The sequence below is a fragment of the Lissotriton helveticus genome, chromosome 7 (assembly GCF_964261635.1).
Source record: "Lissotriton helveticus chromosome 7, aLisHel1.1, whole genome shotgun sequence".
NCBI classification, from domain to species: Eukaryota; Metazoa; Chordata; class Amphibia; order Caudata; family Salamandridae; genus Lissotriton; species Lissotriton helveticus.
Window position 1 is genome coordinate 1,521,927,215 of NC_136068.1, and position 15,959 is coordinate 1,521,943,173.

The 15,959-nt window shown below is 44.5% G+C and overlaps 1 protein-coding gene across 1 annotated transcript in view; it reads left to right on the plus strand.

Annotated features, from left to right (window-relative positions):
• The window catches only part of LOC144770445 (beta-2-glycoprotein 1-like), a 127,871-nt gene that overhangs the window by 55,485 nt on the left and 56,427 nt on the right, over positions 1–15,959 (plus strand). The window contains exon 2 of the mRNA XM_078654966.1: positions 10,754–10,903. Within this exon, the coding sequence (XP_078511092.1) occupies positions 10,754–10,903 (150 nt within the window). The remainder of the gene's footprint in view (positions 1–10,753; positions 10,904–15,959) is intronic.

The window sequence follows — 15,959 nt, forward strand, 5'->3', positions numbered from 1 at the left end:
TCTGTTTGCTGCACTGCTGCCTGCTTGCCCTGTGTGATTTATTGTGCTGCTGCAAACTCTGATGCCTGCTCGGTAAGATTAGTTTGGTACCCCTGCCTATCTCCCTCCTGCCCTCTCTTATCCGAGTCCGTGTCCCAACCCCATTCCTCCTGCCCACTGTGATCCAATGTACCAAACTTGCGGACATTTTGAACTTGATAAAAGGAAGATTTTGATTAAAAAAAACTGGGAAATAGATTTTCCCTATTGACTTACATGGAAAAAGACGAGATTTTAGACAGGAGATAAATAAAATAAAGGTCTTTTGGGATTAAATTTGTTGGGAGTCCCCTGCCTGAATCGGGTCTGTTGGTATGTTTGGTTGTACTGCCACTGCCCTCCATGATCCAGTTTGCTGCCACTGCCCATCCTGCCTGCACGACGTGGTCAACTTGTTGCCTCTGCACCCTCCTCCATGAGAGGGTCTTATTCCCATAGAAATTATGGTTAGTGCTCTAAACAACTAAAACGAAGACATATTTTCTGAGTTCTCAAATTGCAACAAAACACTTGTAAATAATTTACTATCTTTATGTATTTTTTATCCAGTTTATCACTTGATTATATGTTACACTTAAGGGAGAGAATGTGCTGTTACAGTCAGAGCTGCAGACTTTGCAACTGGGGAACCATGTTCGAGTTTCAGCTTCAGCTCGACATTTTGTGATTCTGGGCAAATCACTTTATCTCCCCATGCCTAAAACTAAAATGAATGTGCCCTTGTGTAATATAACTGATGCTCATGTAAAGCTCTCTATTGCCTTTGGGTCAAGTTTGCGCTATAAAAAGCTGCAAAAAATAAAATAATTAAGGGTTTTCCACACTTCTGTTATTGATCCACACTTAGGCTTCATTTGAGTGATATTTGTGCTATATTTGGGATCTTTTTTCTCCGGTGGCCATCTTGAGAGACTTATTTGTTATGAAGCTCCCTAATTTCATCATCTACTGCAGTATCCTCAGTAGAAAATGCTTTTAGTTTTATACTTTGATTCCATCAAGATGATGTTCATATGTGCCACACCTTTGGCATAAATTCAGAATGTTTGCACTCTAGCTGCTCAATAGAACACTGCAGTAAAACTGCTGATCACCAGGGAGTTAACGGGCAGTCTGCTGCTGGTGTTGAAATTGCATGTTTCAGTCTGCATGTTTAGAATGTTTTAATAAAATAGAAGAGGAAGATATTTGAGAACTCACTTAAAATGTGTCATAATTTTCTTTCTACAGCACTAACTGTAATTTCTATGACAAACTGAACCTCTTAATTTTGTTCCTTTCTAAATGAAATGTTTTAAGTAGTTTTACCAGTTTGATTCTATCAACATGGATTCAGGTGTGCCATACTTTTATCATATTATTATTATTATGCATTCTTGATATAGCGCATGGCTACCCAAAGGTGTCCCAGCGCTCTAGACTACAACTATATATATCCAGTCTCACTACAAGTGCTGGAAGAAGCAGGTTTTTAGTTTCTTCCTGAATTCGAGATGGTGGGTCACTACCCGAATTGTGATGGGGAGGGAGTTCCATAGAGTGGAAACGTTCCAAGAGAACAGGCGACCGCCCAGTTCTCGTCCTCCTAATCTTAGGGACTGTGGCTTGGAGTTGATTGGAAGATCTCAAGGTCCGTGGTGGGCAAAAGAATGACAACAGATTGTTATGTATTTGGGGACCAGTGCCCCACAGAGATTTGTGTGCTATGCACAACGTCTTAAATTCTATTCGATCTGTGATGGGCAGCCAGTGCAGTCCCATCAGAGCCGGTTTAGCTGATAGATTTCTGGGGATGTTAGAAAGGAGCCTCACTGCACAGTTCTGCACCACCTGTAACTTGCTGGTGGTAGTCTTGGGGGCCCCCAAATAGCGTTACACCGTTGGTGCTCTAGTTGTTCTTTAGAACACTCTGGGATGCTACAGTAAAACACGAGGAAATCAACTGTCAGACTTCATTTTCATATGGCTGAGAAAGATAGCGTGAATTTACAGAAAATATGCTCACATTTCAGCTTTTGGAGCACCTTCCATAACCTCTATCGGGACAGCATAAGAAAACAGTTTTCTCTCAAATGTGATTCTTGAAATACCTGCAGAAGGCTTTTCCACAGGGTAAAATCACCTTAGAACGCGCCACAATTTCTAAAATTAGTATGGTACCATCAACAAATAATTTATATTAAAACTAAAATCTGTTATTACCCTTTATGCGTTCTCTTTTTTGTGACCCTCAAAACCTGCCAATCACAATGTATTTCAATGAGGTGCTATCATGTATATTGGCGCCAAGATAACTGCCAACACTTCCTGGTTGAAGTGTTGGCAGCCAATCAAATTTCAGTAGGGATTTGGGCTCTCAGATATCAATATCTTTCAAACCTAAATGTCTCTGAAACTATTGAACAAAAAGCACACTTTCTGAACCAACATCTCGCTTTCTGGCAAATTTTGTGTAATTTTATTCAGCCATTCAGCGATTCGGGCTATAGTCGTGTTCAAAAAAGGAGAAATCCCCATAGACATAACCCAATCTTTTCTCGGCCCGCATTCGACAAATCACCCGGAAACTTTCAACACAGCAGGTGAAATGGAAAAGGAAGTTTTGTGAAAATTTTGGGAAGATTCCTCAAGCGGTGCCAATGTTATTGGCAAAACAAAAACGCTTTTGATATGAAAACTTTGGTCCTAACTATAACTACTTAATGGCTATCGCCAGCAGGATATATATATATGAGCAAGCTCCCTTGAGGAGTGGAACGCGTCGTCGGATGGACATTTGTCCTTTAATTTAAAATAATAAACTTACTCTGCTACCTATTTGAGGATCTGTATCGTCTATTGGATTATTTATTCGCTGCAGTAACGAGGCTGGTTGGAGGTCCGTACCTGGTGTGTTTCCGTCCTCCATTGGTGGAACAGGAACATTATTTTCATATATATATATATATATATATATGTCTCATGTTCACCCCCTTTACATTGCACAAAGTGTATAGCACTATGATTAATGTGATGTTTATTTTGCGCAAACACAACTATGTAATTTTCATCTCTGATTTACATGTGTGCTTCGTGAATATGCAGTAATGAATTCCAATATGGCGCTCATTCTAGCTATGGGGTATTTGTCCCTTCTTGACTTCTATGTATGTCAACAAACCTTTATTAGCATGCCGTCTTCAATGTGTCATGAACACCGAAGAAGGGTTGATGCCGAAACGCGTTTCTTCAGAGGCTGAAAATAAAAAAGGTCACGAATGCCCTCTGTGAGTGCGGTAATTCTTTTCAAGGAACTAAGAATTGGAGCGATTTTTTATATACATATATATATATATATTCCAAAAGTTGTCGCTTTGGCAAAAGAACAGTTTGCCAACAGTGTCCAGCAACAAAGAGTCGACCCAGAAGTGCTGGTGCAAGGTGATTTTTAATAACGTGAAGCCAGCGCTGCCGCCATGACGCGTTTCGCCTCCAGGGAGGCTTGATCACATATATATATATATAGGTTTTAGGGAAAGTTATTATTAGTTGGACATTTCACTCGTACAAAACCAGAGAAATTCCCCCATTATAGTTAATTTAGGTAACTATAACTCTTGCCCCCGCAATGCACTGCTGATGACGTCACATATTACATCACTCATGACATGGTCAGTGACATCACTGATGACATCACTGATGACATCATCCAGTGGCCAACTAGCCTACCTTTTTCCTCCAGTAAGCCTCACGCAGTGGAAATGGTGAGAGGTAGACAAAGGCCATGCCCCCTTTCTCCACCACTCTGCAAACGTGCCCCCTGGTGCGTTGTAAGTTGGGGGATTAAGTCCCCTTGAACCATGAGGGTCCCTGGGGTTCAACCAGCCCACCAGGTACCTCCAGTAAGCCCCACAGAGGTGCATTGCAGAGAGGTGTAAAAAGGGGCGTGGCCTGAACCACCTCTCGGCAAAGCAGCGCAGTGGCGCTTACTGGAGGTACATGGTGGGCTAGTTGGCCCCCAGGGACCCTCAGGATTGAAGAGGAATTACTTTCCCACCTAAAAAACTTCTTTTTGCTTTTTTTGGGCCCTGGGGACCCCATCCTCCAGGGCCTGACCCCTTTTTAAAAAATGTTTTTAAAATCGGAACGGGAAGAGGGCCGTGTGGGCCCCCCTACCATGGCCAATCCGACCCCGGGGACCCTATACCCGGGGCATGGCCACATATATTTATTTCTTTATGGAGGGGGGTGCGTGGCCCCCCTCCTGAGTCCTCTATTGGCCCCGGGGACCCTTTCCCCCAGGGCCGGCCTTTTTTATTTTTTATTTATTTGTTCTTTGGGAGGGGGGCCACGTGGCCCCCCTCCCACGCCACTTCTGGCCCCGGGGACCCCATCCCCTGGGGCTTGGCCACATTTATTAATTTTTTTATGGAGGGGGGCTGCGTGGCCCCCCTCCTGCGGCCTCTATTGGCCCCGGTGACCCCATCCCCCGGGCCAACTTTTTTTTTTTATTTATTTCTTCTTTGGGAGAGGGGGCTCCACCCGGGCCACTTCCTGCCCGGGGACCCTATCCCCCGGGGCCTGGCCATTGCTTTTTAATTTCTTTTTCGTGTGGACCCCCTCCCCAGGCCAATTATGGCCCCATGAACCCCATTCCCCGGGGCCGGCCTGCCTTTTAAAAAAAAACAATTGTACTGGAGGAGGGCCGCGTGGTCCCCTCCGAGGCCACTCTAGCCCTATCCGTTGGAGAGCGTGGGGGGACCCCAATTCCCCCATGGTCCCGTCGGCTCCCCACCTCCTGCGGGAGCCAGCATTGCTTTTCCATAAGGGGAGCTGCTAACATTCAGCTCCCCTTATTGAAAAGCAATTCTGCTTTGCTTCATTGAAGCAAGAGCAGGTTTCCCTGTCATTGCAAGCAGCAGTGTCCCAAGCGTGGGCACCCCGGGACACTGCAGGAGCCTGCTCCTGGGGGGTGGCAGTCCCCAGGGCCATCAAGGGCTCCAGGAAGGGGGCCGTGTCGCCCCCCTCCCAACATGTACACAGCTTCAGGGAGGTGGTGGTCCCTAGGGCGTGTGGGGGGGGCTCAAGCCCCCCACACAGGTTCTTTTTTTTTTAAAACAAGCCCCGGGGGTGGCGGTTCCTGGGGCTGCGGGGGGGTCATGTGCCTTCCACAAATATTTAAGAAAAGCACCGGGGGTGGCGGTCCCTGGGGCTTGGAGGCCCCCCACACATAAAAAAACAAGCCCCGGGGGTTAGCGGTCCCCGGGGCTGTGGTGGGGCCGTGTTCCCCCGCAAATATTTAAGGAAAGCCCTTCTCTGGGCCCTGGCAATTACATTATTTCATGCCCCTGGGACTTGACCCACACGGGGGCTTAATAATAACGAAGCGCAGGAGCCCGCTCTTCGTTATTTTTTTATTTTGGGCCGAAATTTGCACTGGGTGCACGAATCTCGCTATTTTTTTTTTCTTAAATGCTTTTGTTGGCCCTGGGGGTCCTTGTGGGACCCCTGAGCGGGCCAAGGGGGTCAGGGTGTTTCTACCCTGCTTCCTTTTCTTTTTTTTCACCTTTGTTTCCCTGTTTTCTTGTGCCTCTGTTACCGAGGGACAAGATGGCTGCCAACACTTCCTGGTTTGGAGTGTTGACAGCCAATTAGAATAAAGCTTGTGGCCGGGAGTGTCCGCGGACCCACCGCGTCTCTATATATCGAAACTTTTATTTTTTTATTTTCTCAGCAACTACTGAACGGATTCACACCATTTTATCATACCTCATGCCTCCAACTCCACTGCAGGCATACCACTCTGATATCTACATATGTCTGGCATGTTCGCCCTGTCCCTCCAGTGTACCTGTTTTCCTGTATTATTTGATTCTCTTTATTACATCTCCCCTCATCCTCCCATGAGCGTGAATTCACCTAAATGCCAGGGATAGTGGAAGTGACATCTCATGCCATTTGACGTTTACTTTCATTCACGCACACATGCTTACACATACACATACACAAACATTCACACATGCACAAATTCATTTTTGTAGTATATCAATACGATGCGTACTAGGACCCTGATGGTTCAAGGCATACTCCAGGACAAGAACTACGTAAGATATGAATCTGGCGGTTGGGGTGTGGTTCAGGAAGTATGACGTAATGGTCACTTGGTGCATGAATGCTAGAGAATAAAGTAATGCTCAAATGAAGCTCCTGTGTGTGTGGTGTAATCTATATGCCTGAGGAAGGCGCTACAGCCCTCAAGCACGAACACAAAATACATTTGAAAGCATATTTTACTTATCTCAGGGAAGGTCGTATTCTACCTAATTGTGCTCCATTGTTTATTACACTGATAGTGAATAATGTATTATTCACTATAAGTGGAATAAAATTCTGACAGAAAATAAGGAAAGTGGAACGCCAACCGACGCCCATGGGAACAAGCTGCTCTTGTGTTCCTGTTTATGATTTTGCCACGCCTGAGGCCTGGGGGTCACAAAGGCACTGTCTGGGGTCGCAAGGCGCAAGCTAGGGGTCTCAGCTGTGACTCCTGGCGCCCCCTAAATGACGGCCATGCACCCCCCTTTGTAAATGTTTCCCATCCATCCTCTGATGTTATTATACCAAGTGGGCATTCATATAAACATTTCTATCACGTTTCCCTTTCTTCCTCTCTACTATATTCATAGCCCTCTTGTATTTCATGGCCCTTCCCTATCTATCCTCTTTGTCTTCTCCCCTAATGTAATTACATCTGTAATGTGCGACCGCCACTTTCTTGTATCCCATCTCTCTCCTCGGCAGTATACCCAAGAGGGGTTTCATTGCCTTCGAGCCCCTTCTCTCCTCTGTTCCAGACAATTTGGTCCGGGGTTTCCTTTGGCAAACATTGTTAAATGATGATCACAGCTCAACAAAGTTTGTCTACAGAGTCAGCAAAAAATGTGCGCTTCATTATCTACCAAGTGTCCCCAAGGAATCCGCACAAATGAACACGCTAAAAATACAGTTCTGGCTGAGCTCAGAGCTGCTGCTGCCGCCGTGTGGTTATTTAGGAAACTGCAGCAAAAATATTCACCCACAGCCGACGTATGTATTTGTTTCAACTGAAGTTTGTCTTGAAGCGCTGCAACCGCTTTACGATTGCTGCAGAGCACCTTGGTTGCGTGAAAAAGGGAGATCGGACCAAGTTCTGGGTAATGAGGGAACATTAGATAGTAGGATCCATTGATAATTCCAACGCGCCGATGTATAGCCTTGGAGAAAAATATACCAAACCCGATTGAACAAAAGAAGTTAAAGGCGATTTTGATTTTAGTACCTAAATGATGGTGCCTTTGTCCAAAGTAGGAGCAAGCGCATGGAAGTCTAATCATACGACTGCTCGAGGATATGGGGTTTCAGCAACCACCTCAGCTTAAATACATCAGATGTCAGTTTGACTGCGATAGAAACATCCACAGAGAAAACCAGTGCATGTGGAGAGTAGGTTTTCATGGCCTTGTAAATAATACAGACCCTTTTCACTCAGCACTTTGCGTGAAAGGGGCATGCCATGGGTGTTGCTGTGCGTGTTTTCAAGTAGCACCTATAGATTCTGCTGTATTCCAGATTTACAATGGTCCATTAGCCTAGTAATGCATCAGAATCCTACGCCTCCCAAGGGGAGGAGAAGGGAGGCGCATAGAGGAGAAATACTTTTATTTCTCTTCAATTTTTCCTCTTTCTATGTGAACGAGGAAAACACATCTCGTGATTGGTTTTATGCAGGAAGGTTTTCCTTCCTGCACAAAAACAATCCCCCCTAAAACGCAGATACCCTTACACCATGGTGCAGCTCAGGGGAGAGCTCAGTGATTCCTCATATTATTGTATATGTGACACCTACCTGTGATTTGGAAGTGACACAGCACGGCGCAGTCAAATTACTTTTGGTGCCGCGCTGCATAACTTTCTTGTAAATAAGGCAGAGTCCTTTATCGGAACTTCTTGTAGCAAGTCAGCAAAATAAACAGGAATCTATGGGGCATGTTTAGAAGCCCCTAGCACCACCGAAGTGTCTTTTGTTTTACGCTAAGTGCTGGCCCACATTTACAAGGCCATGTAAAGTCACTTTGCTGGCTTTAGACAGCCCTGCAAATATGACCCTCTTTCACACAGTACCGTGTCAAAGGGGCGTGAAATTGGTGTTCCTGTGGGTGTTCCCACGCAACGCCGATGGCTTTTTGACACTGCCCCTGATTTACAAGGATTCATAAACCTGAGGTAGCGCCAAAAACTAATGTATTTTCAGGGGAAGTGTTAAAGTAGCACAATGAGGGGTAATACTTTTATTTCTCTTTGTTTTTTGCGCCTTCTATGTGTTTGGCAATCCGCATCGCACATTGAAGGAGCAAAATGCCATTAATGATTGTTTTTGTGTAGGAAGGTGTCCCTTCCTGCACAAACACAATCATTCCTGCAACACAGAAACCCTTGCACCATGTTGTAAGAGTGCCTGCGTTTACACACGGCTGCTGCTTGTGCGCTGGCGGAGGGAAGAGAACAGGCATGTGCCGTATTCTTGAAAATTCAGCACATTCCTGTATCTTTTAAATGACGCAGCTCGGTGCAGAAAAATTGCTTGCGGCACCAGGCTGAGCCATTTAATTGTAAATATGCCTCTATGTTTACCAGTTGTTAAGAATCTTGTGAGAAGATAGGGAGCAAAAAACATGGCCAGTTGGTTAGCCACTTGATCACGTAAGTATTTCTCGACAAGACAGACTACTGGAATTTCACTCTTTAATTTACTAGGAGCCAGTGGAGAGATTCCAGTGCAGGCATGTTGTAGTTGTTTTATTTCAAACCAAGCATAAGCTCGTGAGATGATTTGTTTGAGAGGCTGTTACACTACTTACGACAGGAGATAACCAGCATAAGCACAGATTTAAGAAACTTTCCGAGAGCTTTCAAGAGACATAGGATCCCGCTGAGCAGACACTTAACAGGTGACCCTATAGGAATCCAGTATGAAAGCAGGTGGTACGATGTATGTGCTTTATAGAGTTGGGGGTATAGCTGATTCACGGGTACCAACATGTGATGCTGCAAGATATGTAGAAAAATGGTCCCAGTTTAATCTGATGGGCGTGTTTTTCTAGACAGGAGGTGAACAATGATAATGCTGTTTTTCTGATACCTGCTAAGAGTGACAGACTTTCAAAGATAACATTCTGATAAATTATTTCCAATGCGCCAGAGACATTAAAAAAATTAAGCCACATTGATGGCCCTCATCCATGGAATACAATGGCTCCTCCTGATAGGGAGAAGAATTGAATGAGTACCCTGTGAGGTCTGCAACCCAGTTAGCTGATATGAAGAAGGCAATTTGGGGAAAATTGGCAAGCAACAACTGTAGGTGTTCCTTCCTGCACATAAACAATCATTAAAAAAATGATGATTTGAAACTTCTATGTTTACTGCACAAAGCAGTACATATACAAGTTTGAAATCACCATTTGTGATTGTTTATGTGCAGGAAAGTCTTCCTGCACATGTGCAAGGGTGCCTGTGTTTAAGGAATGATTGTTTATGTGCAGGAAGGTCTTCCTTCCTGCACATAAACAATCATTCCTTCATCACAGGCACCCTTGCACCATGATGCATGGGTACCTGCATTGGCGCTAGGCAGCTTAATTTAGCACCAGCTCTAGGGAAAACTCAGGCATGTCTGTATCTTTGCAAATACGGCTCATCCCTGTGTTTTCGGAATGGCGAAGCGTGGTGTTAGCATTTTGTGTTTAATGCCACACTCAGCAATTCCATTGTAAATATGCTCCAGAGTGTGAGCTTGAGTGTCACCTCAGACAACAAAGCATGAGCTAGATTTTGTTGGTTTTGTTTGTTAGTTTATTTATATAGCATGGCTTATCCCCTGTGAGGGTATGGTGAGATTGTGATTTGCCCAGAATCACAAGATGGTGCACCCATGCCGAGATTCAACCCAGGCTCTGCAGTTCCCATGTGGTGCAGCTCTGGCAGCTGCACCACATCCTGTCCACAATACAGTGTCAATCAATGAATCACAGCTTAAAAAGCTGCAGGGTCCTGCGCTTGTACTATTCATATCCTAACCAGTAGCGGCTCGCAGAGGGAGTGCTGCGGGGTGGTGGGGTGGGGTGGGCGGGGGAGGGGCAGGGTGAGGGGGTAGTGGAGTTGGACATACGACGGGAAGTAGTAAAGTAAGTAAATAAATAAAACTATTTACCTTGCGTTTGCGGCAGCAAGGTAAATAGTTTAATTTATTTACTTACTTTACTCCTTGCCGTAGTATGTCTGACTCCACTACCCCCTCACCCTACCCCTCCCCCGCCCGCCTCACCGCCCCACAGCACTTCCTCTGCGAGCCGCCACTGATCCTAATGTTAGTGTTTTAAAAAAGTATAGGGTGTTTTCAAATTGGTCTAATTCGTTTTCCTTTAGCAGAACAAAATCGAGCTTTTGTGTAGAGTTTGCACCTTAGTTCAGTTTGAATTAGGATTTTTTTGTCAGAGGAGTAATGTGCAATATTTGTTAATGCTGCAATTGCACGAAAGTACAGTTGTCAATTACACAAAATTTTACCTGCAGAAATAATCATCCATTTTCTAATTGTTACCTGACCATTTGACATTAACTACAACAAAGCCTTTAACCAGCTGATTCCTGTATATCATGGTAGGACTCACCGAAGGTATCTCTTTGCCCCTTACAGAGGTGCCAGAAGCATGCCCGCCTCGAGAAGAGGACCTGACTGCCGGGAGAGGCCAGACGTGCCTAAGGTCCTGCCTCCAGGATAGAGACTGCTCGGGGAAGAGACGCTGCATGTGCGATGGCGACTGCGGCATGAGCTGCGTTATGCCAGGTAGGGCCAGAGTGGTGGACATGCCCAGCTCAGTCTACTCTTCTGATGGTCAACTTCTGCAACTTGACTCTCATGAACCAGAGAACTTTGGTAGTTGTTGTTGTTTACAAACATAAATGTAAAGTAAATTCTAAAAGTGGGTCATTGATTGAAAGAACGCCAAGTTGCCCCATTTCAAGTATGCGTCACTCATCCAGTCTTGCTTTACCTTTTACGTTCACGTGATTATGCTTTTTGCAGAACAATCGCTACAAGTCCTAGGATGCGAAGGACAAAGCTTGCCAACTGGGAAACCATGAGATCTCTGGGATTGACAAGATACTTGGAAGTATAGGGGAGATGCTTGCTTAGTCATCGAAGAGATTTTACTCACCTTATTCTGTGAAATGAGTGGTGATCTTCATGTTGACTTTATCTTTTGCCTTCCGTGGCGATTGCCAAGAGTGTCTCCAACCCTTTACACACATCTTTAAAAAATACAGAAGCATGGCCCTTAGTGCATGTTTGTCTGACAATAATTGAGGTTGACGACAGTCGAGGACCAATAGGTCCTGCTCTTGGCACAAAGACGTTTCAAAAAGGGTATAGAAGGACGCACTGCGCTGTTATTGGTAATGTAAGAGTTTGTAAGGTGCCCCGGAGTATCTCCCCCCGACTAAGGGAGTGGAAAATGCTGAAGGTAGCACTGCTCGATATGAGAAGTGTCCTCCGGGCTCCTCAAAAGTCCTTGTATAAAGGTTTAACCAATATAAGCGATAGATTCAAGTGATTTTATCCATATGTGCTTTTATTGTTGCTGTTTCATCTTGTTGTATTCACAAGGAATTCTTTAATTCAGAAGAATCTCTCAGTTTTACAAAGTGCACTCAAATAAATCCCAATGCATTTCGGCATTGTATAAATGCCTTCTTCCAGGGGATAAATGTCTGTCAATAAAGAAAAACGAGGTATGTATAAGGAAACGAACTTAATATAAAAATCATCACAGTGCAAGGCTGAAAAAATAAGTGCTCGGGAAAAGGTATAGTGAAAGTAGAAAGAAATTACTCTAAAGAACGTGTGCCGACTACCTGGTGAATTTAATCCATGCCGTAGTGTAAGGGCAGTGATAGGATATTGACCCCAAAGTTGAATTGAACGCGTAAAAACGTGTGTGCAGCATGCGTAATAAATGTGCACCAAAAGGTGAGGTGAAATACCGTCAGCGTGTTTTAGATACCAGAAAGTAGAAACGGCGGGTGCAAGTTTACAAAAGGCTTACCGTGACGTGCTGTTGAGAGTTAGAAAGATTCCACGTTCGGGTGCCGGGTTTAAGCATATAGTTAATTCCCGGAAGCGGATAAAGGCTGTCGGATGCTAAGTTACGTAAGATGCTGGTGTTAGTGCGGTGCATAAACAGAAACAAAGGACTCATCACGACGAGCTGTGATACAAGTATGGAAAAAGTGCCGGCATGTTGAAAATGGGACTAATAACAAAAATATGCCCAGGCAATACACAAAAGTAATCATTAAATCACATGAAATATATGGCTATATGTAAACCTGATAAAATAATAAGGTGGGGAAAAAAAATTTATACACGTAATAATAAACGTGATTAAATGGAGATAAAACCTGTGAAACATATATGACAATGTGTATGAAAAAAATAAATGAACCATAAATAAGATGTATCATACAGGGCTAACCAATGGTCGCACTCAGGAAAATCCCAAAAATGGGGTTATAGGTAACAAGTATATTCGACGCGGTCATTAAGTCCATGTGGTTTCATGGTGGACAATGTGAAAATCCAATAATTTTCACGTCTCAGGAGTTCGTTGTGATTGTCTTTGCCTGGTTCTTTGATGATGGTTTCCAATGCGCAAAAGCGCAATTGGCTGATGCCATGGCCTGCTTCAAGAAAATGTTGCGCTATGGTGGATTTGATTTGTTTGGTTATTATGTTAGACTTATGCTCCGTTAGTCTTGTTTTAAGCTTTCTCTCGGTCTGTCCAACGTACATTTTGTCGCACGGGCACTTCAATCCGTATATAACGTTGGATGTATCACAAGTGGCTGTCGCTCTTATTTTGATTTGGTGCCCTTTCATGGGATGATTGATTGTTGTGCCTTTTATGACACTGCTACAGTGTCGGCTCACAGTTCGGGTTTGTGGAGGTTCTTTGGTTTTTAGGTCTCGCCTGTCGATGCGCATGCGCATCGAGCAAGCGAGACTATAGGGGCTCATCGACTCTTTATCTAACTTGCAAGGAATCGTGGCGATTCCTTGCAGTGCCCGTGACTTTTAAGCTCAATGCGCATGTGCATTGAGCTTAAAAGCGCGTGCACAGCCGCCCGCATTCCTCCGACACCTTTGAAGTGAAGCTTAGCTTCACTTCAAAGGCCCGGCTTCTTCACACCCACATGCCGCTCTGCCCCGCTCCGCCCCCTCCCCTGAGTCATCCTGCCTGCCCCTTCCCGCCGTGTCGCATTTCTCCTCCCCCCTCCCCTCTCTTCCCTCCGTCTTGTTTATTTTACCCGCTCTGGCCCCTCGCATTTCTCCTCCCCCCTCCCCTCTCTTCCCTCCGTCTTGTTTCGCATGTACCCCCTCCTTTATCCCAATCCCTCTCAGCAGTTTCCCTTTTAGCAGCTCTCGTCTTTACTCGCACCCGCCTCCCACACCGCGGACGCTTCCATCTCGCGTGCACCTACTCCCTTCTTCCATTTCCTTTTAGCAGTTTTATTTCCACCAGCTCCCCTGTCTTTACTTGCACCCGCCTCCCACACAGCGGACGCTACCATCTCGCATGCACCTACTCCCTTCTTCCATTTCATTTTAGCAGTTTTATTTCCACCAGCTGCCCTGTCTTTACTTGCACCCGCCTCCCACACAGCGGACGCTTCCACCCGCCCACTGCCCCTGCGTCCATCCAGACAGAGGCCATTTACACCCGCTGCCACCGTTTTAGCACTGTCAAAGTTTAAATATTTTAAAGTCTTAAAATTATAAAGTCTTAAAATAAACATTTATTTAAAGACGCATTTTAGACGAGAGCGTGTGAGTGTATATGTGCGTGAGCATGCCTTAGTGCCTTTAGTTGCACCCACCTCCCACACATCTGACGCTTCCACCCGCCCACTGCCCCGTTTACTTTGTGTACTCCCCCACAGAGGACATGCCCACCCACTGCCACCGTCTTAGCAATGTAAAAGTTTGCATTTATTAAAGGGCTAAAATAAATTTTTAATTAAAGTCGCATGACAGACAAGAGAGTGTTTGTATATATGTGCGGGAGCATGTGTCCATGCCTTTATTTGAACCCGCCTCCCACACAGCGTACGCTTCACATGCCCACTAACCACGTTTAGTATGTGTACTCCCACACAGAGGGCATTCCCACATGCTGCCACCGTATTAGCACTTTAAAATGTTGCATTTTTTGAAGGATTAAAATAAATGTTTCATTAAAGTCGCTTCACAGACAAGAGCGTGTGCGTGTATATGTGCGGGAGCATGCCTCCATGCATGTGTGTTTGAGTGTGAATATGTGTAGGTATGTAGGAGTGCCTGCATATGTGTGCTTGTTTATGTGTGTGTAAATTGCTAATGCCCTATATGTTTGTGCATGCTTTTTTTGTGTGTATATTTATGTGCGTGTGTAAGTTTGTATGTGCTGGTCGCTGCATGCATGTGTAGTTGCATACATCAGTGTATACGGCTGCAAGTGGATGGGTTTCCAAAGGTGTGCCTGGTCTGTGTTTGCATGTTTTTTTTTCATCTGTGCTTGCGCGTTTGTATGTCTCTGTGCATCGGTGAATTTAGAAGTTTTATTTAATTGCAATTAAGTCTCTGGGGTGGATGAAATTTTTTTTTTTTTTACTAAAACCGAGAGGTGTGACAATAACTAACGGCGCATAATGAAGAACCCAATGCAGGGAAATCTCTACAAGCTTTAAAAGTTTACACTAAATTAATACATCTAATTATTTTGCTACGTATTTTGAGACAAATATAACATCTATCCCTTCTTACATGCAAACCACCAACATTTCACTTGGTAGCGAAACAAACGTACCGAAACAAACGTACAAGATTGAAGGGATTCAACCTATAACCTGTAAAGATCGCTTTTCAGGATACAGCCTGGAATTATTTCGCACTACTCCTTTCCATTTGTGTACAAGTACACAAGGGAAGCACAGTTCATTTTCATACATGCCCAATTATATTACATGTGGTTTGAAAACTCAACAGGGCTTAGTATGCTTGTTCCACAATATATAGAGCGCGTGCATTAAGGAATTCTGTTTGCGAGGTGCAAGGTAATTTTCAAAAAACAAGCGCTTTTATTACATTAAGTATTTACTGAAGGGAAAAACATTTGCGTGGTTGTGCATTTTGTTACAGAAATACCGGTTCTACACTCTGTTGGTACACATCTGTGTCGTTTTTTTTCATTTTCTCTGCTACAATTATTAATTAGCAAGTGTTACTTTGGAACCGACAACTGGCGCCACTGGGGACAAGGCAGACAGAGCCATTCTTATGGGGGTACCCCCTCCCTTCTCCCTTAGCAGCATGTGCATCCGCCTTCTCCAGCTCTTCTGCTTGAAACAGACAACAGGCGCCAGTGGGCAACAACATAGACAGAGGCATCCTGCTTGACGATGGGTTTGTCAATTACGTGTTAACACTAAACCGACCCGAGGAGCCAGGAGAGCACAAGCTCTCTCTCTACACATCGCTCTCTCTAACTCTCTCTCCACACACCTCTCTCTCTCTCTTTCTCTACACACCTCTCTCTCTCTATATGCATCTCTCTCTCTCTATATGCATATCTTTCTCTCTCTACACACCTCGCGTACTCTTACTATCTCTCTCTCTCTCTACACACCTCTCTCGCACTCTCTCTCTCTACACAACTTTTATTTAAGTATTATTATTATTATTTTAAAAAAAGCCATTGTTATTTGTAATATCAATATATCCAAGTCTCACATAAATACAACACATATTGCATTACAAATACTATAGGTGTCACATTTGCTATTGGCATTGTGAATGACAAAGC